The sequence below is a fragment of the Octopus bimaculoides genome, chromosome 4 (assembly GCF_046866305.1).
Source record: "Octopus bimaculoides isolate indiv1 chromosome 4, ASM4686630v1, whole genome shotgun sequence".
Lineage (NCBI taxonomy): Eukaryota > Metazoa > Mollusca > Cephalopoda > Octopoda > Octopodidae > Octopus > Octopus bimaculoides.
Window position 1 is genome coordinate 123,442,459 of NC_142931.1, and position 27,823 is coordinate 123,470,281.

General features: G+C 35.8%; 1 protein-coding gene across 2 annotated transcripts; it reads left to right on the forward strand.

The window, feature by feature from the left end:
* The first annotated feature begins 862 nt into the window (after positions 1-862).
* LOC106880300 (ubiquitin-like modifier-activating enzyme ATG7) lies at positions 863-27,654 on the forward strand. Of its 2 annotated transcripts, none has more exons than XM_014930170.3 (20): positions 863-1,019; positions 2,528-2,875; positions 3,575-3,626; positions 5,304-5,421; positions 7,078-7,155; positions 9,564-9,677; positions 11,556-11,702; positions 12,705-12,793; positions 13,860-13,981; positions 14,672-14,762; positions 15,587-15,731; positions 17,143-17,301; positions 18,206-18,257; positions 18,698-18,834; positions 19,772-19,945; positions 21,362-21,477; positions 23,159-23,240; positions 24,248-24,328; positions 25,626-25,745; positions 26,740-27,654. In XM_014930170.3, the coding sequence occupies exons 2-20, from the start codon at positions 2,731-2,733 to the stop codon at positions 26,785-26,787; spliced, it is 2,070 nt and encodes a 689-aa protein (XP_014785656.1). In that variant the 5' UTR covers positions 863-1,019; positions 2,528-2,730; the 3' UTR covers positions 26,788-27,654. The 2 variants fall into 2 exon arrangements, with proteins under 2 accessions (XP_014785656.1, XP_089207472.1); XM_089351346.1 differs by lacking the exon at positions 863-1,019 and adding an exon at positions 1,942-2,204.
* Positions 27,655-27,823: the final 169 nt, after the last annotated feature.

Below are 27,823 nucleotides of genomic sequence, written 5' to 3' on the forward strand. Positions count from 1 at the left end.
AAAACAGAAAATGGAGAAATATTGATGAACAACAATTGACTTACATCAATTATTATTTATTAATTCAATACAAATAGACTGCATTCTATTGAATTAATAAATAATTGTATTGAATTGATAAATAATAATTGATGTAAGTCAATTATTGTTCATCAATATTTCTCCATTTTCTGTTTTCTTTAAGTTTTGATTCTTGATAAACTCATGTTTATCCTTGTCTTTACCTATAATTTATGAGCTTAATATGCTTGCATATGTTAAACATAGGTAATATACCGGTAGTATAATGGATACTTCTATCACTTAGACGGTTATTTTAGCCTCTAACTCACCTAACCCTATTTATATATGTATATATATATACCTTTACAAACGGGTCAAACATCGATTACCAAAAATCTTAACATATTGAAGAACATTAAATGTTTTTTTTTTCCATAGGAAATATTTTGAGACATGTAAAGGAACAATTTATTCCTCTTTTGAAATAAATAAATTTAAATTACAATAATAGTTCAACTAATAACTTTTCAGATGATGTAAAACTTGCCACCATTATATATTAAGAAGATAATTTAACTATTTTTTTTATGTGTACAGGGTAGTCTCATTTTCATTAGTAAAGATATAGTTTCTTCGCTTCTTTTCAAATGAAGTAACTAGCATCATTTTTCCTTATTCGTGTCATTTCATTTGGTAAATTTTGATAAGTGCAACCTATTTGGTAAATTTGTAGAGGTCGTATTAAACTGTAATTTTCCTTTGATAACACTGGTTCGTGTAGAAGATCCCAATTAGTTTCTAGTGGTGACATGCTTTCTCCTAACACCGAATACGGAAGGGACATAAATCTGCAATGTTTATATTCGTTAGTTTCCATCTAGTGCCAGGTCAATTGACACGAGCACTGGGCTTCACAAACGTTAATTACTCACGTCTAGTTATACACTTCATTGGATCGAAGATAATTCGTTGTGGACATTTCTTCAATTGTTTTAATTATTACATATCTACCTGAGGTAATGTATGCTGTCTACGTTTTAAACCCTATTCTATCTCTCTTTTCGTCTTGCTAAATATTACAATAGTTAAGCCCGTTGACACCTCTCCCTTGCTTTATTTATGGTACTTGTTACACACAAGTCTTTACTATGGGGAGTGTTTATTGTTATTAGTAAAAATAAATCCAATGACCCAGTCTTCGGTGGTGTGACAGTTCTTACAATATAAAGTGTTAAAAATAATTTTGTTTAATAATAAAGCTGTTCTTATATTTATAACTAGCAATGTAGGAATTCCAATAAAGGAACCGCTTTATGAAACATATTGTCACTTCTGACAAAAGAACGTTAAGTTGTATTAAATTTATGAATGGCCAATTATGGTTCCTCTTTGATCACCACAACATGGGTTTTGAACAACAAGAAATGACCCTGTAAATTTTCTTTAAACTGCATCTTACCGTCTTAAAAGGCGGGAAAGACATTGGATAATGTAGTATTTGGTACATTGCCAGAAAGAAAGAAAAAAGAAACGGATTGGTTATGACTGGAACACTTTTGGGTAAATTTTCAGATCAACACCCGCACGATTTTCACTAAGGTGTTAGGGTGGGAATTCCGTCCCTAACCCTAAAACACTAATCCTAATCCTAAAGCCCTAACACCGTAGTGAAAATCGTGCGGGTGTTAATCTGAAAATTTACCCACTTTTGATCATGGAGCCCGTCTATCAGGACTGACCTGGGGCTAAACAACACGTTATGTAACACATGTTTTGATACGATAAATGTAAATCTTACTGCATGAAATTTTTACTTATGTTTAATGTGACAAAGTGGGAGGGCGGTGACAATGTAGACAATGTACTACATTTGTTTTCTAACAAAAGACCTCGTCCGAAACATTAGTTTATGCTTATCACGGGACTCTGACACACATCGTGTCTGTTTGTAACTATACTATACTATACTATCGTATCTATTTTAGCTTTTCATATCTTAAGTTGAATTTTTAGTGGTGGGAGTGGTTCGTTTAATTTTACTTTCCATGTAACCCATATGTACAAAACGAGTACCAGTCATGGACTAAAGTCGATTCACTTGACAATATGCCATCATCTTACAAATGCGTGTCTTGGTTCTGATATCGGCCGAAGTGTTTTTATGTGCAGACGAAAGATCATTTGGTCTTGTATTTAGACAAGTAAATTTATCTTTCGTATGGACAGCAACACTTTAATTCATTCTTTTGTTTTTACGATAGAATATTTATTGCCTTTTTTATCTATTGAAAGGACTGTGAATGGTAGTGTCGGATTAAATCTCTTATTTTCAGAGTTCAAATCCCGTGGACATCCTTCAGATGTTAACATAAATACCACTGAAGCTCTGGGATTGATTTTATGTTTTCCCAAAATTATGCAGAAATTATTGTATCAATATTAGAAATAGATATTTATCCCTTGAATAAACAGGGTTTGTTTTGATTTGCTTCACTAACTTTTTTTTTTTTTACTTTCGTTCCAGATGTTGCTAGTGAGATAGAAGTGCTTTTTTTTTTTCACAAGATAAACAAAACTCGAATTATTCCTAACAACTGATATACCAAATAATAATAAAGATAACGAGCTGTGGTGTTGTTTGGACAGTTTTGTCAATGGACTTTGAAATATTGTAACTACGTTTTCTCCAACGAAGCTGACAGTCGTCTGCAACTGAGCCTCGTAATTATGGCAACTGAACCTCAGAAGTTGATGTTTGTACCCTTCAGTAGCGCCTTAGATGCTGGTTTGTGGTATAAACTTTCAGAGAACAAACTCAATGTCTACGGATTAGACGATTCGCCGAAACCAATTTTTGGATTTTATTACAATGGTTAGAATATTGTTTGTTTAATTTTTTAATATCTTGTTTCTATGTCAAACAGTTTTCTCATACATACATTGGGTTGGCCAAAAAGTCCATTCATTTTTGTCAGTACTAAACTTGATGCACTCTAAGAACAGAAGTTATCCTATTCATTTATCAAATGCAGTGTTGAGCATTCATTCTCGTTTGATACTATTGTATGTGTGTGTGTCTGTATGTGTATATATATATATATATATATATATATAGGTGCAGATATGGCTGTGTTGTAAGAAGCTTACTTCCCATCCGCATGATTCTGAGTTCACTGCATGGCTGAGCACTGTTACATGCACCCCTAATGTTGTTCTCAAGGAGATTCAGTGTGATACAGAATGTGACAATGCTGGTCTTTTGAAATGCAGGTACTACTCATTTTTGTCGTTTTTGTCAGCTGAGTGACTGGAGCAACATAAAATAAAGTATCTTGCTCAAGGACACAATGTGTTACTGGGAATTGAAGTCATGACCTTATGTTCTTGAGCCAAGTACTCTAACCACTATTCCACATGCCTTCACTCACACACATAAACGCACATGCACACATACTCATTCAAGATCCATGTATAAATTCTTTTAATTCAATATAATTGATTCATACCATGCCCATGCATTGTGTTCTCATGTACACATTTACTTCTAATTTTTTTCTGTTTTATTGACCAGGATATCCCAGTGGGCCATGTCGGCTGAGCCTTGATTTCACTGCCTTTGATAGGTATGTTAATTATAAATACTTCTATATTTTAGTTTCATCCTTGTTGAATAAGATTTCACGCTAGCACCTAAAAGGACAATCCTGTATGTGCGGAAGAAGACATAGGATTGTGTCCCTCTGCAGACGTATGTCTCCTTCCACACATACAGGCTTCTTGTCTTTTCAGGTACTGGTGCCACTTAAAAAGCAGAAAAGCACCTGTGCCACTGCTGCGTTACTGCACCTGTGCTGGTGCTGCATTAATGCATCTGTGCCGGTGCTGCATAAACGTACCTGTGACAGTGACACATAAAAAGCACCCAGAACACTCTTAAGTGGTTGGCATTAAGAAGGACATCCAGCTATAGAAACTATGCTACAACAGACAGTTGGATTCTGGGCAGCTCCCTGCTAATCAGCTCCATGTCAAATTGTCCAACCCATGCCAGCATGGAGACCAAGTGTTAAGCAATGATGATGATCACCATCATGTGATTGCCATATGGTTATTCATGTGTGATTTGTGAGTGTATCATAATGCAGATGTTTATTTTCAAAAGTGTGACTCTCTCTCTCTAATGTCACAATCACATATCTTATGCTCACAATTAACACAACTCAGATATGTTTCTCATATCATATCAATGACTTCATGTTCAATTCCTTGTGCTGTTTATTTTTAAGGTGTCTGATAGTCAACATTATTATGGTTTCGGTAAGGGGGTAAGCTCGCAGAATCGTTAGCGTGCTGGACGAAATGCTTAGCAGCATTTTGTCTGTCTTTATGTTCTGATTCAAACTCCACCATGGTTGACTTTACCTTTCATGCTTTCAGGAGTTGATAAAATAAGTACCAGTTGAGAACTGGGGTTGATATAATTGACTAAACTCTTCCTACCAAAATTTGCTGGCTTTGTGCCAAATTTAAAACTATTATTATGACGCATGGCTTAGTGGTTAGGGTATTTTGCTCACAGTCATATAGTTGTGAGTTCAATACCTGGTGGCGTGTTGTGTTCTTGAGCAAGGCACTTTATTTCTTGTTGCTCCAGTCCACCCAGCTGGCAAAAATGAGTAGTACCTGTATTTCAAAGGGCCAGTCTTGTCATATTCTGAGAACTATGTTAAGGATATGCATATCTGTGGAGTGCTCAGTTACTTGCATGTTAATTTCATGAGCAAGCCGTCCCATTGATCAGATCAACTGGAACTCTCATCGTCATAACTGACAGAGTGCCAGTTATTATGGCTATCTGACTTCAGAGTCAAAGCTTGCTTTACCACCATGTGGTTTCAAGTTCAGTTCCACTTTGTGGCATCTTGGGTGAGTGTCTTCTACCATAACCCCTGGCTGTGTGAGTGAATTTGGTTGATGGAAACAATGTGGAAATCCATCATATGTTTATATGTGTTATTGTCTCCTTGCCTTGATATCTCATAGAAGTTGTAAATGAGTGTCCCTTCATGCATGCAGTGTCCTTCATTTCCAATCTTCGGTGAAAACATGTCTGGGAAAACACGTTATGGGGAAATATCACCTTATCTGGGAACAGACAGGGGTTGGTGACAAAAGGTCATCTGGTCATAGGAAATCCACCTCAAAGAAATTTTGTCAAACTCATGCAAGCATGTAAAAGTGAATGTTGAAACAACAATAATGATGATAATGATGTTGAAGATGACCTTTTTTTATTTCAGCAAAGCTGAGGCACCACCACGCCATTGTAAAGCAGAAGGCTTGTTATATCTGGTGAACACCATTGAAGCATTCAAGAACTTCAAGCAAAAAGAGATTTTGCAAACAGCAGCAGAGCAGGTGAGTGACCACCATGTTAAACATTTTAAATGTAAAGTTGATTTTGTCATAAAAATTCAGAAATTTCAAGTTAATGTGAAATAATTTTTAACTATAGGTGCAAGTGTGGCTGTGTGATATGAAACTTGCTTCCCAACCTCATGGTTCTGGGTTCAGTCCCACTGCATAACACCTTAGGCAAGTGTCTTCTATTGTAGCTTTGAGCTAACCAAAGCCTTGTGAGTGGATTTGGTAGACAGAAACTGAAAGAAGCCTGTCATATATATATGTGTATGTGTGTATTCATGTGTGTGTGTTTATGTCTGTATTTGTCCCCACCACCATCACTTGACAACTGATATTGGTGTGTTTACATCCCCATAACTTCAACATTCAGCCAAAGAGACTGTTCTGCTATAGGCTATAGATTAAGTGCACCACCTATAACAGGATTTGAACTCAGAACAAAAAGAACCAGAACACATGCTTCAAGGCATCTGGTCATATATTCTTACTGTTATGTTATGTTATGGTACTTTTTTTTAATCAACTCTGAAAGGATGAATGATAATATTGACCCTGGTGGGATTTGAATTCAGAACAAATACTACAGGGTATTCCTTCCAATATTCTAATGACTACCAATTCACCAACTTCAACCCTTTAGCATTTAAACCAGCCATACCTGGCTCAAATTTTCTACCTGTTTTATATTCTGGCCTCTCACTTCTACACTACAATGTCATTTTAAAAATAAATTATCACATCATTGAAGTCTCAAAACTATAAGATAATACATGACTAATTTAAAACAATGATGATAAATAAGCATTAAATTTGATAGAGAAATCTGAATGCTGAAAGATTAAGTATCTTTCTTCTACATGAGTTATTTCATAACTGTTGAATCAGCCATACTAACATACATGTTTTCAGCTTTGAACCAGCCATGTTAAGTTTCATTCACATCTGTTGAAACAGCCATGTCGAGACATCTGTATTGAAACGTCTCATAATTGTTACACTAATCATGTTGAGGTATCTATCAACTGTTGAACCAGCCATGTTGTGACACCTAACAACTGTGAAATAAGTCGTGTTAAGAGCTGTCTCACTTGTTAATTCAGCCATGTTGAGATACCTCATGACTGAACTAGCCATGTTGAGATGTCTTGCAATTGTTTTGACTCAACAGTTGTTCTTATATCTTTTATGACAAAGAATTTGCAATAAAGTTTACAATGAGTTTATATTATTTATATATTGAGAAGTAAGATATATAAAAGTAGTTTGGTTACTTTTAATAATAATGATAATAATGATGATAATAATAATTATTATTATTATTATTAGTAGTAGTAATCATATAATGTGGTCAAATGATTATTTAACCCTTTAGCCGTCATATTCTGTCAAATGTAATGCTTATTTATTCACATTGTTTTGATTTAATCATGCATTATCTCATAGCTTTGAAATTTCAACGATGTGATTCTTTATTTTGAAAGTAATATTGTCATATCAGTGTGAGAGATTGCAAATGGCTGGTTTGAGCATAAAAGATTTTGAATATTTTGGGCCAAATATGGCTGGTTTAAATGCTAAAGGGTTAAGACTTGCTGAATGAAAACCCATTATTGTTAATAAAGTGTTCTTAATGCTATCATTTATTTTCAGATATTCAATGATATTAAATCAGGGAAAGCAATGGAGAACCCCAATCTACTGACTCAGTTTATCATGCTGTCCTTTGCTGTAAGTAGATGCAATGATCATATTTTATTTCTTTGTTTAATCAGTGTTTTGTTGACTAAATCATTATGGTTGCGGACAACTGGTCAAGGGGCTAGTGGTTCATAACCTCTCACTGAGGGTCTACAGTGTCCAGAGCCAAAACATTTGACTATTAACAGCTTTGTTTACTCAGCTGTAAATGGGTACCACAGGCTGATGATTATTGTTGCTTTTGTCGTTTAACTCTTCGCGAGTCTTGATCAAGAAGATCAGTAATGAAAGGCATATCTAGCCAACCTATTTATTTCGTTTTAGTTTATCCAAGACTACAACATACAATGGGTCTTCCTTATTTTAAGATGAGATATGGCTCTGTGTGATTAAGAAGTTTGCTTTGCAACTGTGTGGTTTTCAGTTCAGTCTCACTGTGCAGCCCATTCTTTGGGCAAGTATTTTCTACTGTAATGTGGGTCAACCAAAGCCTTGTGAGTGGATTTGGTAGACAGGAACTGAAAGAGGTCAATCATTGTGTGTGTGTATATATATATACCCCCCCCCCCCCCACACATAATATCTGTACATATGTGTGTATGTGTATGCTTATGTTTTCTTGTCTTTCCATCATGTGTTATAGATAACTGTCACCATCAAACGATGGAGTCATTTGTTTGCAATCTTCCATGAAAATATGTTTGGCCTTGTACTGTTCATCTTCAAAGTACTTGAGATATGTTGATTTGAAACAGATTAGGGTTGGTGACAGGAAGAGCGTCTGGCTGTCGAAAGTCTGCCTCAAAAAATTTTATTTCATGCATGCAGACATGGAAAAGTGGATGGAGAAATGATGACAAGGAAGCTAATGGTAATTGTGATGATGCTTGATGTGATTTAAAAGAAATTTGGCTGTTATTTCTAGCTGACTAAACGACCATGTAGAGGGTGTGGTATAGTTTAATGCTGAAAAGGGGGGTAACGCTATAAATTTGCCAAGTGTGTACCAGCTCACAAAGCTGAGCTCAAGTCCTTTTAAAAGCCACGAGAGAAACAGTAACAGTATAACTCTACTTCTAACTATATTACTATCACTCTAGAGTAAATGAAGTGTGTGTGTTTAAGAATATGTCTGAAAGTATGTAAGAGATAATGTATGTGAGTGTGACATAGTTGATCTCATTACCTGGTGTTGTACTGTTTAAATCCACTTATTCCCGTTATTTGTAATTTCCTGCTTTAGTGTACAGTCTGATTTCCTCAATGGTCCTTGACATACTTGCTGAAGATAAAGCCACCTTTGGTGACCCAGTCATTCTTTAAGAAATTAACTAGCATTTGTGTGTGTGTATGTGTGTGTATGTACTGCAATACAAATTCCAAAATATTAATTTGTTGCAAGGCTCAAAGCCAAATATTTCTGAAGACGTTATAGTCAATTGGATTGGTTCCAGTACATAACTAGTACCATTTTATGCACACACATAATTATATATGGCAAATGTACAGGCATAGTTGGCAATTAGTGAAGTAGTAAAATAAATTCCTTTCAATGCTTAAATGGTTATGATGAAATAGTTAATAGGCGCCAGCATGACTGTCTGGTAAGAAGCATGGTCCCAACCACATGGTTTGGGTTCAGTCCCACTGCATGGCACTTTGGTCAAGTGTTTTCTACTATAGCCTCAAGCTGACCAAAGCCTTGCAAGTGGATTTGGTAGACGGAAACTAAAAGAAGCCCATTTTGTTGTAGTTGGATGCTCTTCCTGTTGCTAACCCTCACTTGTTTCTGAGTAAGATAATATTTGTCCATGGCTGGATATGTTCTCACAGAAGATTAGGAACAAAGGATGCTGCTTGTATGATGACAGTCACTTAAAATTATCTTGTAATGTCAAGATAAGGAGACACACATAAACGTGCGTGTGTGTTTGATAAACTTCCACTTATCAAATCCACTCACCACTCACTTGGGTTAGAGTCTATGCTGTATGACTAAACTCGAAACTGTGTAACTGGGTATCAAATTTCTTAATCACATAGCTATGTCTGTATTAGCCATGGCTAATGTACCCCACCCCCAAACAATATAATTTAAAAGAAATTTTGGTATTGTTGTTTCTAGCATGTTTAGTGTCTCTATATAGAGGCTCTCTTGTTAGCTCTGGCTTGTTTTTTTACATGTATCAAATGTAACAGTAAACAACACTGAAAATGCAGTTTTCACATCATGTAGTCTGTCGAACATTGTGGAAGCTGGAAGCCCATCTCTTACACTGGCTTGTTAAACACAGCTGGGAACCGTAAACTGACACAACTTCAAATCAAAGTGACATTGAGAGGCAGACTCAGCTTGTCAGGAATCTACCATTATTTCCATTTCCTTTTCAGTAATTTTTGTTAAATAACATGTGTTGTTTTTTGTATATTTTATACAGGATCTAAAGAAGTACCACTATTACTACTGGTATGCCTTCCCTTGCATCTCTTTACCAGACAACGTCCTTGTCAACAAACAGAGACTACTGAAGGATTGTTTCACAAATGACATGGTAATTACATCTCAACTGCTTCTTTTGTCTGTTATATCTTTGTTGTTTTTGGTTTTTCCTTGTCTTCTATCGACTTTTCCTTTCTCCTTCACTTCCTTCTTTCTTATTGTGTGCTCTTCATCATCATCATGATTACTTAACATCTACTTTTCCATTCTTGCATGGGTCAGACAGAATTTCTGACCTCAGGAAGCTGAACTTTTCAGGCGAGATAACAAAGAACTGAGACACCTGGCATCCACAGGAGAAGTGTTAAGACCAATCCAGCTGGTGGTGTAAAGTGTTTGTGGTGGTGCCACGTAAAAACGCCCATAAGTACTACATAAAAGTGCTTGTGCAGCGTCATGTAAAAGTGCCTGTGCAGTGCTACGTAAAAGTACCCATGCAGTGCCATGTAAAAACATCCAGCACATGCTGTAAAGTGGTTGGTGTTAGGAAGGGCATCCAGCCATAGAAACCATGCCATATCAGACTGGAGCCTGGTGCAGCTCTCCAGCTCACCGGCTCTGGTCAAACTGTCCAACCCATGCCAGCATGGACAATGGATGTTAAATGATGATGAATGTCCTCCATGTCACCATCCCTTACCTGCTTCAAAGCAAGGTAATATTTTAATATTTTCCCATGACTGGAAGACTGGAATAGCAACAACTCCTCAAGAAATAATTTCTATATAGACCCCCTCCACCACATACAGAACTGACATGCACGTACCCCTCAGATTTAGCATATAAACAGCTTTCCAAGCGCAACGAAAAACGTTCATATGGTAACAGTGACTGTTGACTATTTTGGTATGCATGTACAGCCATCTGTGTATGTGCATCTGAGTACACATATATGTACTCATGTGGTTATGTTTTTGTATCCATGTATATCTGTATATGGTAATGTATACATGCATATGCATGTATATATGAGTTTTTATGACTATATACTTTTTGTAGGTTTTTTTATGTGCCTTATATTTTTATTTTATATTTGTATTTAAATTTTGCAAAATTCATGAATTGAGTTTTGTAAATCTCTGAAGAGGCCTAGTGAATCATGCATGTACCCCCATTACATAATTTTCATCTACTAATTACTCCAGCGTACTGGAGCTATAGCGATAGAATGGGGCATGCCAACGCTAGACTGAAACAGCTGTAAGATTTTGTCCCTTCTCCAATTGCTAAATGTCCTTTAAATTTGAAATCTTAATTGTTGATATAACATGGTATGTCATAAGTGTCTGTATATTGTCTTTTTTGTCATTTTGGTTATAAAATAAACAGATTAATCAACAAAATACAGTGTCTGCAAGTTGATGAGTACTTCATATTCCCCTCCATTTTCTTGTTGCTATATATATATATATATATATATATATATATATGCACACACACACACACACACGCACATACTGGAGCACATATATATCTTCAGTGTAAGCACACATATAGTGAAAAACGTAGGGTAATGAGAAAGTGAATTATGACATTTGTATGAATAAATGAACTCTATTATTAACTGGTCATATATGTTCGTTTTAAACTGAAATTTATTGTAGCTGGTTTGTGAACAAGGTACATAACTCTGTTTGTTCCAGCTGACTTGACTGAGAATAAAACAGGCTCCATACTTTACTTCACAGTTAGTTATTAGCAGTGGGAATAGGCAGCCATCCAGCTGGAAAACTAGTACCCCCCCCCCCCCCCCCCCCGAAATAAACCATGCAAGCACAGGAGAAAAAAATGAACATGAAAACAAAGAATATAAAACTCGAATAATACTGCTTAATCATAATAATGTTTTAACTTGCAGATTATTGTTTATAATCCTTGAAATGTTGATATATAAATGTACATAATCCTTGGAATTTTTATATATTCACAGCTTGAAAACCTCATGAAAGCCTATGATGAATTCCAGTCATTAAACAAAAGACTGCAAGCCTTTTTTTTATTTCAACAAACAAATGATGGTAAAATTATTGTACATCCTGTCAGCATGTTGACCAAGTTGATGTCTGAGAACCAAAAGGTTAGTATTACTGGCTAGTTCTGTTTATGACCAGATTTCACACTAGTAATGTGTTAATGAACAATCACTGGTCAGCTGTGTTGAGTTCTCTGGTTAAATTTTAGCCTTGTTTGGTTTCTGTAGTCTTGATGTCTATATTTGTGAGTATGTGCATATGGACTGTGTTTCAGAGGTGATAGTGTTACACTGTGTATTTGTTTTTATATGTGTAAATGCACTCGTGCCAGTGCTGCATAATCATATCCGTACCAGTGCTGTGTAAATTCACCCGTGCTGGTGGCATGTAAAAAGCATCCAGCACACTCTGTTAAGTGGTTGGCGTTAGGAAGGGCATCTGGCCGTAGAAACCATGCCACAACAGACAATTGGAATCTGGACAGCTTCCAGCTCCATGTCAACCGTCCAACCCATATCAGCATGGAAAGTGGACATCACTTGACAACTAGTGTTGGTTTGTTTGTGACCTTGTAAGTTAGCAGCTTGGCAAAATGAAACTGATAGAATGAGTACTTAAGGATTAAGACCCCCATCAGTCATGAATGACCATAGGATTGCACTTAGAAAGTTACCCTCCAAGGTACATGTCTGGGCAAGGTCGTTTGTGGAAGACCAGCAGTTTCTCATGCATACCAGCCTCCCTTTTCCACGCCATTGATGTTATCCAAGAGAAAGGCAAAGGCCAATACAGTTGGCACCAGTGACATAGCAACTCATTTCTATAGTTGAGCAAACAAGGAGCAACGTAAAATAAAGTATCTTGCTCAAGAACACAACACACAGCCTGGCTTGAGAATCAAACTCACTACCTCATGATTGTGAGCCCGATGGTCTAACCACTGAGCCATGCAACTTCACAGAATGAGTACTACAGTTTAAAAAAAGTAAGTCCTGGAGGTCGATTTGTTCAACTAAACCCTTCAAAGCAGTGCCCCAGTATAGCCACAGTCCATTGACTGAAACAAGTAAAAGTTAAAAGATAATGCCTCGTTTCTTTCTTTACAGGTGATATTTGCCTTCTATGATCCTTGTCCTGCAAGTGATTTCCCTGGTTGGCCCCTACGGAATTACCTCTACTTCATTTCATATGTCATGTAAGTATGTCTTTACAATTTTCTATTTCTTTGTTCCCCAACCCAGCTTTAGTCTCATCAGTGTTTCTCCAGGAAATATTATGCTCTGCAATAATGCAGTGAGCTGGCAGAATCATTGCTGTGCTGGGCAAAATGCTTAGCAGTATTTTGTCCATCTTTATGTTCTGAGTTCAAATTCCGCCAAGGCTGACATTGCCTTTCACCCCTCTTGGGGTCAATAAAATAAGTACCAGTTGAGCACTGGGGTTGATATAATTGACTTACTTCTCTCTGAGCTTGTGCCAAAATTTGAAACCAGTATTATGCTCTACAATCATCATTTGTCACATCCAATATTTTCAACCACCAAAAAATTAGGTGCCTGTGTTTTGCCATTTTTCTTTGTTTGATTAAGTGTTCTCTGTTAGCTCAAAGGCTACTGAAACTAAGAAGTTCATTTTTTTATCACTAATTACTAAGCAAAATTTAGTATTTTACTTCTTTTAACAAGTTGTTTAGATATTTGGTAGGTGACATAGCTCTCTTCAATATATATTATGGGCATAGTATGGGTTTCCTATTTTTATCTTTTACTTGTTTCAGTCAGTGGACTGCCATGCTGGGGAACTGCTTTGGAGAGCTTTAGTTGAACACAATTCAATTCAAGTAATTTGTTTTTTTCCAAGTCTGATACTTATTTTGTTTTACGGTTTTGCCGAACTGCTAAGTTACAGGGGCATAAACAAACCAACACCAGTTGTCAAGTGGTAGTAGGGGTGGCAAACACAGGCACAAAGATGCACACACAGAGACACATATACATATGTATATGTTATAAATGTATACAATGGGCTTCCACATAGTTTTTATTAGATTCACTCACAAGGCATTGGTCAGCTCAGAGCTATAGTACAATACACTTGTCCAAGGTGCAATGCAGTGGGACTGAACCCAAAACTGCATGGCTGTCCTCCAAAGTTGTCTTGCAGTATAAGTTGACCTGCTTATTTTTTGGTCACACATTTTTGTCTGAATCATTAAATAATGATGATGATGATGATGATGTAACTTGTTTGTAAACTTGCAGAGGTGACAAGGTGAGTGAAATTGAAGTCGTCTGCTTCAAAGACAAAATGCAGAATGGTGTACGCAGCATATCTCACAGTCTTGCCCTCAGCCTGAAGATTCCACCAGTTTCCCATATTACAGGTGAGTACCATGATCATTGCTGTTGTTACTCTGATGATTATGTTCAGTTTTCTGAGTGAATTTTGGGAGATGGAAAACTACAGGAAAACTTGTTTATATGTATGTGTGCATGTGAGTGTATGTGTGTGCTTGCATGTGTGTGTGTGTGTGCTTGCATGTGTGTGTATGTGTGCTTGCATGTATGTGTGTGTGTTCTCGCATGCATGTGTGTGTGATTGCATAGGCGTGCACGCGCATGTGTGTGTGTTTCTCTATATGCTTGTTTATATTTGCGATTGTTTCTAAAAAGTTGCAATCTGTAAGTTGTGTTATTATTGTCAGTTCCTCTGTCAACAAATCCTCCAGTCCACGTCAAGTAAGAGATCCCTTACTTGAAAAACAAGTAAGGGTTAGTGACAGGAAGAGCATCCAGTGTAAGACATATTCACCTAACCCATGCTAGCCTGGAAAAACATGTAAAATGAACGAATGATTATAAAGATCCTGACAGTAATAGCATGTATGGGTCCAATTGCATTAAAGCTGAGATCCATCAAAATTAAATAATGATACTTTGGTTGTTAAGCCCATATATATTTGGTTTAGGGGTTGTAAAAATTATCTTTGATGAAGATTACTTATAAATTCTTAGATTGAAATATTTCCTTTGTTTTATATGATTATTACATTGGTATTTTTTTCCTTCACCAGAATGCTCATCAACAGTAGGCTGGGAGAAGAATGAACGGGGCAAGATGGGACCTCGTATGGTCAACCTCAGTCATTCCATGGACCCTAATATGTAAGATGTCTATGATTTTGTTGCTCTTTCATTTGATTATTTTGTGTGTGTGTGATAGCAACTGTATTATCGGGTTTCAAATATACAGTTTCTGCCATGTCTTTCATAAAACTGCTATGGTCAGCAAAGTGTTTCATATCCTTTTACTAGTAACAACAGTGGTCAGCTGCCTGTCTGAAAAAAAAGCAAAAAAAAAAAAAAAAATGATGACAACTACAACTTTGGTCTTGCTACAAGTCTTTCTTACAGAATGAATGCTTCAGAGCAGCATGCTCTATTCACTTTTGCCCAGACATCACACCAATACTTGACAAAATATACTTTATAGTTGTTCTAACTATGTAAGTGGTATGTTATAATTTTTGTAGGAGTTATAACTTCAGGGTATATTTGTCGGCATGATTATGTAGGGGATATGAATAGGAGGGAAGTAGAGTACCTGAATAATTTGGGTCCTACATGCTATGAGCCTGAGAAAAAGATGGGGTGGTAGCATCTGAAATGCTTTTGATGATAGATTTAGTCAATCATGGTTGACCGAAAGCTAAACAACAGCATTAGCAATAATAATGGCGACAGTACTATTCTATAATGGCAGTGTCTTATCTCAGAATTTTTGTTAATCTCTCTATTAACAGTCAAATGAACCTATTATAGTGTGCAGTGGTATCATCATCATTATTGTTAAAGATTTTTAAATGCTATCATGAATTGAAGAGATCAATAATTCTGAAGAGGTTTTGATATACTCAATCTTATATTTCTCCATTTTACTAAAATTTCGCGTAATCTACATGTGATAATCCACATCTTCTATCTTTCAGATTAGCGGAATCTGCTGTTGGCCTAAATTTGAAGTTGATGCGCTGGCGCCTAATCCCAGACTTGGATTTAGAGTTAATTTCTCAGACCAAATGTCTTTTACTTGGAGCTGGAACTCTTGGTTGTAATGTTGCCAGATGTCTTATTGTAAGTCATTAATCTTAACATGTCTTTTGCTGTAAGTTTTAATCTTTGGCTTTTTAGTCTTTCACATTTTCTGTAGATTTTTTACAAGCTTAGTCATTCATTTTCAGTGCTTTTCTTTTATTGCAAGTTTTTAATCTTTGCTCTTTGATGTCTCCCTCATTTTAATTATTGTGTCTTGTTTGATTTTTAATCTTGCTGTATCTGTTATTCTGAGTTCTTTTGTTACACTTAAACAGAATTGACCTGAGGAACTAAGTCTGCACTCACGCGCACGCACACACACACACACACACACACACACACACACACACACACACACACACACACACACACACACACACACATAGAGTTTCCATTTACCAATTTACCAGATTCACTCACAAGGATTTGTTTGGTTCAGGGCTATAGTAGAAGACACTTGCACAGTGGGACTGAAACTGAAACCACATGGCTGCAAAGCAAGCTTCTTAACAACACAGCCATGCCTGTGCCTATGAATAGTCTGTACTCCTAATATTTAGGTTTAAAAGTCTGGTAAAAGAAAGAAGTAATATATGTAAATAAACATGATATATTACATTTAAGAAAAATGTGTATATGTACATATAAAAATAACAATGAACAATAGTATGATAGTATGTCAAAATATATTGACCATCAGACTTTCAGTATATTCAAAGATAAAAAGGTTTTTTCTGAGCCATAGGCTCTAAAGGCCCTAATCTTGGATTCCGTGGCATATATATTCAACCCTGGGTAGGACTTTGGTCTGTCACGGTTCGGTATATATATTAACATGTTTTAATGTATTAACCAACAGATTGTATCATAAGGCCTTAATCTATTGTATTGGTCATTAGATTACCCTATGGTAGCATGTCCTAATATATTGGCCATGGTTAATAGTATAGCTGCATGTTTTAATATATTGACTACAGGACTTACAACGATAGCATATTCTAATATATTGGACATCAGGTAACATGGTCTTAATATATTGGTTTCAAATTTTGGCACAAGGCCAGTAATTTCAGGGAAGTGAGTTAGTCAGTTGCATTGACTCCAGTACTCAACTGGCAATTATTTCATTGACCCCAACAGGGATTAAAAGCAAAGTTGACCTCAGTGGAATTTGAACTCAGAATGTAAAGACGGACGAAATGCTGCTAAGCACTTTTCCTGGTGTGCTAACAACTCTGCCAGCTTGCTGCTTTATATATGGTCCTAATGTATTGACCACAAGACTGCAACACAATAACATATTCTAATATACTGCTGTCTGGTGTGTCATCTGAGAGTGGTGAGATAGCATGGTCTTAATATAAGATCCTAACAATAGCATATTCTAATATATTAACTACAAGGCTACAATGTGGTGGCATGTCCTGATATAATTTCTGTTTTATTGTAGGGATGGGGTATTAGGAATTTGACATTGGTAGACAATGGGAAAATTTCATATTCCAACCCTGTACGGCAGTCATTATTTGTCTTTGAAGATAGCCTGAATGGCAAAAAACCAAAAGCTGAAACTGCAGCAGAATCACTCAAGAAAATAATTCCAGGTTTGGTAAGTAAATAATCTTTAGTTGTACATCACAACCATCATTCCTTCTCAATTTATTATATCTAATCACAAGAAAATTAGGCACCAGAGATATTTCAGAAACTGTTTCTTGTAAAAATGGATTTGTCTTCAGAAGTGTAACAACATCAGTGGACTTTGATTTGAAAGGTTTAAGAGGTTTTTATTAATCAAAATGTAGACATCATTTAAGCAATCTGGACATAATTGCTAAGGGATTTTTTTAACCTGACTCAACATATACATCAATGAATCTGTACTTTTAGTTTCTCTTTAGTCTTCTTCAAAGGGATCTCTGTAACCCCTGAAATTATTTGTCCTTGGTATCCTTGTGCTCTACACTCCTTATAGTGGATGCCACCATCTCCAGCTGTTTGGCAGTGGTGCCCTGTTCCTGCCTATACAAACTTGGTTATTCCTACAACATCTGGTTGGGCAATGATTTTCATTTGTCAGTAAACATCTGGCAATGTATCTGTTCATTCTTTCAGACATTTAATAAGAGGCCATTGAATTCTATTAGAACTTATACTGTAAATTGTTTTGGCATTAAGAAGAGCATCCAGCCATAAAAACCACGTCAAAACGGACCTCACTGGTGCTGGTACCACATAAAAAAGCACTTGGTCTTCTCTGTAAGGTGGTTGGCATTAGGAAGCGCATTCAGCTGTAAGAAAAACCATGCTGAAGCAGACAATGGAATCCGGTGTGGCTCTTGGCTTTATCAGCTCCTATCAAAACTATTCAACCCATGCAAGCATAGCTAACAGACAAAATGATGATGGTGATGGAAAAAGACCCCCTTAAACTTATGGCGATGTACCTTCTGTATCATCTGTTTATTGAAAATATATGTTGATTATGAAGATTCTCTTTGAATTTTCTTCAGAATGCAGTTGGTTTGACACTGAGTATTCCAATGCCAGGTCACCATGTTACAGGTTGGTACAGTTTTATATTTTTTCTGATGTCTTAATTCTCCCTGCTTCACACATCATTACCTCACTGGCATCACTGCCATCTCTCATTCTTCCATTGATGTCATACTAATAGATAATATGTCTAGAACTTTCCATCTTAATCGTCTATGTTCATGTTGCTTTCTCTCTACAACATTATTTCTATACCTCTTTCCACCACACTCTGTCTCACATGACTCTCAGTCATTCTGAACACCCTTTTTTTCTTTTTCTGTATACCTTACATTCTCTCCTACACCCATTACTCCTACTTTCTGTCCTTTGTCACATATTTTGTCCTTCATTTTCTTTCTTCTCTCTCTCCCTTTTTTCTTTATCCTCTTGTCATTTGTTCTTCCTTTCTCATAATTTCCTCTTCCTCTCCCTGTATCACACATTCAGCCCTTCATCTCTCTCTACAGATGGAGTCCTGGAGCAAACAAAAAAAGACATAACATTTTTGGAACAATTGATCTCAGAGCATGATGTGATATTCTTGTTGATGGACACCCGTGAGAGTCGATGGCTGCCTTCCCTCATTGCTGCATCACAGCAAAAGGTATATAAACATACAAGTAGCTATACTTTTTAAAAAATTTGTTTTTTTAGGTTGTTGAATCTGAAAGAAAAGACACTGTCCATAAATTTTGCAGGCCCCAGTGAGCTTGATGCTGTTGAGAGAGGTTTCCAGAGGATTGATATTCTGAGGAGAAAGGACTGGGTATAATGGTTAATGTGAGGCCAAAAGGGATGAATGAGTTAGGAGTGCCTGAGAGAAGGAGGTGCAAGACCAACCAGCTCTGTTCCAATTCAGTTCTGCTGGTTTAGCACTGACTTGAGACTAAGTAACCCCTATATTGTTACTTAGTTAAATTAAACTGTAATACAGCTACTTATGATGGCATGATGTCTTCTTATTAACCCTGCCAAGGATTTCAGTTGATTTAATTTATTAAGTAAGTCTAGAAAGTTAAAGAAGTGATTTTAAATTCTCAATCGCAGGATAATGCTAATAATATAGACCGAACAGGATAAACTACCCCTGTGGACTCAAACTCACATCTCCGTGATTACGCGTCACGATGCTCTGACTGATTGAGCTAAACTCCCCCACTACAGATTCCTCTGCAAATTTACGATGTATAGAAATCTCGTTTTATGAGACACTATCATATGTTAAATTCAAATTACGACAAACGAAAATAAACAAACGAAGTTTGCTTTTAGAGGCGTTGAGTTCGAGTCCACAGTTAACCACCTACACTTTTTTCTGCAAAAATAGGGGTAGTTTATCCTGTTCAGGCTATATTATTAGCATTATCCTGCGATTGAGAATTTAAAATCACTTCTTTAACTTTCTAAGACATCTCAACACTTCTAAAAGCAAACTTTGTTTGTTTGTTTACATTTGTCGTAATTTGAATTGAAGTAAGTCTAGTTATTCAACAATTTATTTTATTTGAAGCCCAACCTAACATATTTTCCTAACCATCCAGATTGTCATCAATGCTGCCTTAGGGTTTGATACATTCCTCGTTCTACGGCATGGTTTGAGAAACCTAGATGATGTTGACAATGCCACAGAAACTGATGCAGAAATTCTCAAGGGTAACCTTGCTGGGAACAAACTTGGCTGTTACTTCTGCAATGATGTAGTTGCTCCTGGTGATGTGAGTATTATTTTAATAACTCTTTCAGTTTTTCAAATTCTACACATTTAGCTATGTCATGGTAGAGTCATTCAGTTGAGACAGTTCTTACATCTCACTTATAATGTTTTCATATTCTAGTATATTTCTTTTTTTAAAAAGGATAAAAATAGTTTATGTCATTCTACTTGGAAAATGAAGAAATTGCTTCTTGTAGTTAGAAATGGTAAAGAAAGTGCTTATAACTTATTAGTTTTCGAAATCAAAAACTGACCCTAATTGATTGATTAATCAAAACTAATTTCACCTGTCCAGTATAGTAGACTGCAACCAAATCACAGTGTAACTCCAGTTGGTAATAAAATGAAATATGTAGTATGATCATGCAATTTATGGGACATACCAACACATGTTAATACTGTGTACAGACACCTCAAAAGTAAATAGACATCATCATTTTTAAAAGATTTATTTTTCCTTCCTTCCTTTGGATATTTGCTGGTTGAAGATGAAGCATTTTTTTTAATAGCTGCTCTACTACAGTAGCCAAGTTGATGGAGATATCTCACAGAAGTACCCTGATTCATTTGAAGTTGCTCTGCAGCATCAGCAGCTTTGCAGTGAAGATTATTTTCAATAATCCACTTGACAGCTTAAAGACGCCTGTCAGAGATTCCTGTTTGACTTATGTGGGAAGCTGTTGATTCCTTCCCTTTGCTAGTGAATTGTACAATCACTCTGTTGACTGTGGCAAGAAGGTTCCCAAAGTTTTATGAAGTCAAACACTGGTTAAGTCCACCTTCAGATTGACCCTCAATATGCCCTCTTGAAATATCAGACAACTCTTTTGCTTTTGGTGTTTGCAGCATGGGTAGCTGTTATAAACAATCAATATACTGTAATCTGAAATGAATAAAAAAAAATACATAGATGCATGTGTGGCTGTGTGGTAAGAAGTTTGCTTCCCAACCACAAAGTTCCAGGTTCAGTCCCACTGCATAGCGCCTTGGGCAAGTCTTGTAAGTGGGTTTGCTAGACAGAAACTGAAAGAAGCTTGTTATATAGATATATGTATGTGTGTGTCTGTGTTTGTTTCACACCACTGCTTGACAACTGGTGTTGTGTTTACATCCCTATAATTTAGTGGTTTGGCAAAATGGCTCAATAGAGTAAGTACCAGGCTTTGAAAAAAAAAGTACTAGGGGTCATTTTGTTTAACTAAAAGTTCTTCAAGATGGTGCCCCAGCATGGCCGCAGTCTGATAACTGAAACAAAAGAGAAAAGATTAACAAGGTATGAAACACAAATAAAAAGGTACAATGGGAGGTGTCTATTTATATTTGAAATGTCTTTGTATGTTGTTCACAAACATTAATGTCCACTTTTACATGAGATACTTGCTACAAATATATCAAAATAGACCCTTTTTTGTTTCAGTCCACTAAGGACCGTACATTGGATCAACAATGTACAGTTTCAAGGCCTGGAATGTCCATGATTGCAGCTGGCATAGCTGTGGAGTTGATGGTCTCCATTTTACAACATCCCCTCAGGTAAGGAACTTATATTCTGATATCACAGCAGCTTTTTCTTTCGTTAATATTTAACCCTTTAGCATTTAAACTGGCCATATCTGGCCAAAATATTCTGCCTGTTTTGTGTTCAAATTGGTCAGATCTGGTCCCTCACACCAATTCTACAATATCATTCTAAAAATTAATAGTTACCTCATCAAAATCTCATAGCTACAAGATAATGCATGATTAATTCAAACCAATGTGAATAAATAATCGTTACTTTTGATAGAATAATGTGAATGCTAAAGCATTAATTCATTGTTCTTTTTCATAGTTATTGTAAATACCTACACCTCTACATCTCTGTATATACACATCTACATCTTTACATATTTTCTTGTTTGCACATTCACCTCCATACTTTTTCCCTACCTTAACCTACAAACTAAGTTTTACTCCACTATAATCCTACTCATCTACACAATGTTTTCTCTGTTGAGTGTCCATATGAGTGGATCCCACAAAACAGTGTATGTGGGTAGTCATTTTGCAATCATTGATGCCATTAGAGAGAGATACATGTTATTTGCACAACAATAGGAAGGGTATCCAGCCATAGAAACCATGACACAACAGACAGTTGGAGTCTGGACAACTCCCTGCAAGCCAGCTCCACCAGCTCCCCCACCACTTGCTTTTCTGGTACTCATATTATTGATCCTGGAACAATGAAAGACAAAGTAGACCTCAGTGAGATTTGAATGATTGAGAAATTCTCAAATCAACAAGCATCTAAGGTAAAGGTTTATTGAAACTATAACCTGACTCCACCAACATAGTGTAAAATTAACAAAACAGGATGGATAACTACTGGCTGAAACTTCCTTAATTCCTTAAATGATTAAAATATGTACCAGATCATATAGAAATGTCAATTATGCACCAGTGTTATATCCAAGGAGAAATGTTTTGTATTAGAGAGTCTCTGGAGTGAATCATCTGGAAATGTTACCTTGCTTCGCCTAAATTGACTGGCTTCTTCTAAACTGAATTAGATTTATCTCATCAAAATGCCTCTGGGGCTATACACTTTATTATATAGAAGTTAACTCCTTAATACAAAGTAGGTACCATTATCATCTGGGCATTTGTTTGTACCTCTTAGTCAAGGAGGTAAGGACAACCCTGTGATGCTTGTATTTTTTGTAGGGCCTCTAAAAGTGATGAAGTTATCTTAAAAACCAGTAAGCTGGTCTCACCTATCATGAGGTAATTTTACCTTGCACTTAGATAATCTTGAACTAAAGCAGGAGCTTCTATGTGGTCATATACCTTGTTAAAATTAGCAGCCAAATTCCTCTTAAATCATAGTATAGCATCTTAAAGGTGGAAGGACACATTAGACAATGTAGTCCTGGATACATTAATACATCTGAAAATAAGATGGGCTGGTCATAGGTGGAACACTTTGATCCTAATAATACTTGAAGACGCCTGCCCTGGGGCTAAACAACAACAACAAACTTAGACACTTTGTTGTCATTTTCTCTCTCTTACACACACACACACACACACACACACACACTTACACACACAACTACGTATGTTTTTGTAGCATTACATTTGATGTCTTGGTCTTATTGAGTGTTACACTCAACTATTATATATCTATATTTTATATTTTGAATATTTCTCCATATATATTATATATCAACAGACAAAAGGCACCAGCTTGTACCAGTACTGATTCTGATTTCCAAAGTGAATCTGAATCCTGCCTTGGAATAGTTCCTCATCAGGTGAGCTTTTAGGTTTCTTATTTTTGCTTATAGAAAGCACATTCTTTATTTATGTTTTTCTCTTTTTCTCTCCCTCCCACCGCATATGAATACAAGGTCCAATGAAAGAGATACTTCATGGTTGCTCACACTTTTCCATTGTAAAAAAAAAAAAAAAAGGTGAACACATCAGATGATGTAATCTTTGATGCACTGGATGGTCTTGGCTAAAAAACCTTTGATCAAAGATCTGTTGTAGCAGGGATTTTCATGCTGTACTTGGTGTAAAGCAAAGTTACATATCTATGCGTATTCACACACACACACACACACACACACACACACACACCAGGTCGGTTGAGTCATATGGCACTATGTTCTATTTTGTGAGAAGTTCTAATTGTTAATTCTTATCTGTATTCACCTGATTGATGAAAATGTTTCCTTTTTGCATGATGTAATACTTTTGTTCATAAAGAAAGAACACATATGAAACAGCTGTTGTAAACTGCAACCCATCTGTGTTATATATATATATATATATATATATATATATATATAGTATAGGACAATCAGTAAGTTGTTATAATAGAACTCAGTTTCAAATGCCGGAGCTAAAATCTTCAGGGCATTTTCATCGGCTATTTTTGACGATAGATGCTATGTCTGAGTTCTATTATGACAAATTACTGATTGTCCTATACTATATATATATATATATATATATATATATATATATATATATATGTATATATATATGTATATATTCCTCTATTTTCATAATATCAAGCTCTTGTTCTTTTGTTGCCATTTTATTACTATTAATTAATGTGTGTGTATATATATATATATATATGTATGTATGTACGTATGTATGCACATTGCAACAGTCTATTTGAACACAGTCAATACATGTGAGCAAATCTCTCTCTCTCTCTTTTACACACACTCACATATACCCTCTTCACAATGTCCATATGTGATTGATTAATTATTAAAACTATCCATTTGGGTTGCTTGATTCACAGATTCGAGGGTTTCTCTCTCATTATCATATTGTACTCCCAGCTGCCAGGGCATTCAAAAGGTGTACAGCTTGCTCAGACACAGTAAGTTCTTTTCACCATTTTTCAATACTTCAATTATTTTGTTGTTTTGTAATTTTAAAATCCTACCAGCACTAACTATTATATTTTACTTTTCATTCCTGGAGTGAGGTTACGGGTGATTAGATACTGGTAATATACTGGTACTTGGTTCAATTCATGGTATCATTTCCCAATGTCTCATTCATCATCATTGTCGTTATTAACCCTTTAGTATTCAGATTTTTCTGTCAGATGTAAGACTTATCATTGCTGTCCTTATCATTATGAATATCATTGTCTTCGTTATCAACTTCATCATTGTTGTTGCCATCATCATCATTGTCATAATCAATCAACATCATCTTCATAATTATCAACATCATCTTTATCATTGTCCTCATCATCACTGTCATCATCATCCTCATCATCACTGTCATCATCATCATTGTTATATTTGTTGTCGCAAACGTCATTATCAACATTAGTTTGCTTTCACCTGACATTTGTAGATGTAAGCCACAGCTTAGAGGACATGATAAAGTCTGTGGTAATGACAATGGTACCATTTTTTATAACAATGTTGTTGTTGGTGGTGGTGGGTGGAAAGGTGATGAAAATGATTTCAGTTTTCTTTGGCTGTTGGACTGAACTATTTACCATGATACCAGGGAGTCTGGTTTCTTCTTTGCATTGCACTCCACATCTGTTTATCCCTTTTGATATCAACCCACCTGAGACTGCCCTGGTTCTATGATGCAAATTTCTTATTTTAAAGTTGTGTAAATCAAAACCTTCATTCAAAATATCATGTTAAATTATGTTCAAAACACCAGGTTAATAATGACAAAGTTGTTGTACTAAATTCTTTGTAACTTTCAAAATTATTTGAAACAAAGACAGCGTATTTCAGTTGAATTTTTACTCAGTCTTATCACATTATTTGTAATTGTCAAGATTAATTGTAGCAAAAGCAGTATATTTCAGAATTTTTACTAAATGTTACTGGGTTTTTTGAAATTTTTGAGATTAATTGAAACAAGTCCATGTATTTCAGTAGAACGTTTTACTAAATTTGCCTAAATTCTTTGTAATTGTCAAGATTAATTGAAATAAAGGCAGTATATTTCAGAATTTTGACTAAATGCTACTAGATTCTTTGTAATTTTCAAAATTAACTGAAACAGAGGCAGTATATTTTAGTAGAATTATGGTAACAAAAGAGTTAATGAATGAGGCATAAGAGCATCAAATGTTAAGAGAAATACTGTCCATATTATACACTCTCTCTTATTCTGTCTCTTTCTCATTCACTCATCAGGTGATCAAAAGTTACCAAAAAGATGGATTTGACTTTTTATTCATGGCCTTCAATATCCCTTCCTTCCTTGAGGATCTGACTGGACTGACTCAGATGCAAATGGAATCCATTGATGCTGATGTAAGTATATTCCTTATTTAAGCCTCATATTTCATCTGTTGAAATATAGATAATGTTTCCTTGAAATGATGAGCTTGTGAAGTGAACTTAACTGCACAGCCATGCTTTCACTCATTAATAGACAGACAGACAGATAAACAGACACACATGCACATTTTAGCAGGTAAAGACATGTTTAAGAAATTTATTTCACAACCACATGGTTTCAGGTTCAGTCTCACTGAGCGGCACCTTGGGCAAGTGTCTCCTATAGCCCTTGGCCAACCAGTGCCTTGGGATTCTGCTTATTCATCACACTTATAATAATAATAATAATAATAATAATAATAATTTCTACTATAGGCACAAGGCATGAAAATTGTGGGAGAGAGATAGTCGATTACATTGACCCCAATGTTTCACTGGTACTTAATTTATTGACCCCCGAAAGGACGAAAGGCAAAGTCAACCTCAATAATAATGATAATAATGATGATGATGGATTCTCCCATTGACTGAAGGGAAAGGTGTCTTTCCTCAATGCTTTCAGGCTTGTCTACTGTACAACCTCAATTACATCAACCCCAATATTCAACTGGTACTTATTTTATCAACCTCAAAAGAATGAAAGGCAAAGTTGACCGTAGTGGAATTTGAACACAGAACATAAAGACAGATGGAATACCACTAAGCATTTTGCCTGGCATGCTAACAATTCTACCAGATCACTACCTTTATATTAGTAGCAATAATAATCCTTTCTACAATAAGCACAAGGCCTAAAATTATGGAGGAGGGTTGACCAAATTGTGTCATTGGTACTTATTTCATTGACCTCGAAAGGATGAAAAGCAGTCAACCTTGGCAGAATTTGAACTCGGGACATAAAGCTGGAAGAAATGCTTCCAAACATTTTGTCTGGTGTGCTAACAATAATAGCAATAACAATACCGACAATCATGATAATTTTGAGTGTTGCATTTTTAAAACTAAAATTTATATCCCTTCTTTTCAGATCTTGTCACTGAGTGATGATGATGATGATACTGGTTCTTCTATGTAATGGTTCACCAAGGGATTTTCCCTGTCAGAAGAAAGTAAAATGCCATCTATGACAATTCTGTTTTGGCGATCAGAGAAGATGGCAGCCACAAAAAAAGAAAGGAAATTGTGTTTGTGTGTTTTGTGTGTGTGTGTGTGTGTGTGTGTGTGTGTGTGTGTATGCATGCATATAAAGAAAAAAAAAACAAATATCAACTTTGATCTCCTTTCAGATTCTTCTGTTTTCTTATATTCTTTTGTCCCCGATCCCCTGTTATCCAGTACATTATGTTAATATTTGACCAACTTCTCTCATGACTCTCTATTTTGCCATTTGATCAATTTCCCTATTTGTGGACCAATATAATACTTTCCACCCACTGCCATGGTCCCCCTTTTTTTTTTCTGATATTTAAAAAAATTTTCTTTTATAACCCCTGTATTTAATTTTTGGTTTGTCAGATAAATTTGTTCATTTTTTTCCCCAATTTGTCACTCTTTTGTCATATGCTTGAAAAGGGGTAAAAATTTCAAAAATGAAATAAAAATTTGTTTGAGGAAGAATAAAAAGTAAGTACTGTCTTGAGTCTTAAGACTCATAATACCAGTTACTCAGTTTCCTTGGTGTATAAATGGACCACGATTACAACTTTCCTCCTGTATGGGATGTCTGTCCATCATAGGGTTACTCATTTAGAAGTGAGTAGACTCTGAAGCTATGTGAAATGAAGTGTTTTGCTCAGAAACACAATGCACTGCTCAGTCCAGCTGTTGAAACTGTGATCTTGTGACCATGAGTGGTAACACATGAACACTACAATAAAAACTTTTCATGTTAATTCATATAACATTGGAAACAACTAAAATAAATGAAGAAAAAAAAAAAAAAGCAAATTTATCTGACAATCTAATATGTTGCATGATTTCTCACCCTACTTGTTTGTGTCTTATTTTCTACTCTTCCACCAACCATCATTGGTATGTTGTATTCATTTTCTACACCCCTATATTCTGTTATATTAATATCTACACCCCGGTATTCTGTTATGTTGTTAATT

Excerpts from the sequence above, each read along its gene's own strand:
- LOC106880300 (XM_014930170.3), top strand. The coding sequence starts at position 2,731 with ATGGCAACTGAACCTCAGAAGTTGATGTTTGTACCCTTCAGTAGCGCC. Across the intron at positions 12,794-13,859 it reads TACTTCATTTCATATGTCAT|AGGTGACAAGGTGAGTGAAA; the intron begins GTAAGTATGTCT and ends GTAAACTTGCAG. Across the intron at positions 24,329-25,625 it reads GTACAGCTTGCTCAGACACA|GTGATCAAAAGTTACCAAAA; the intron begins GTAAGTTCTTTT and ends TTCACTCATCAG.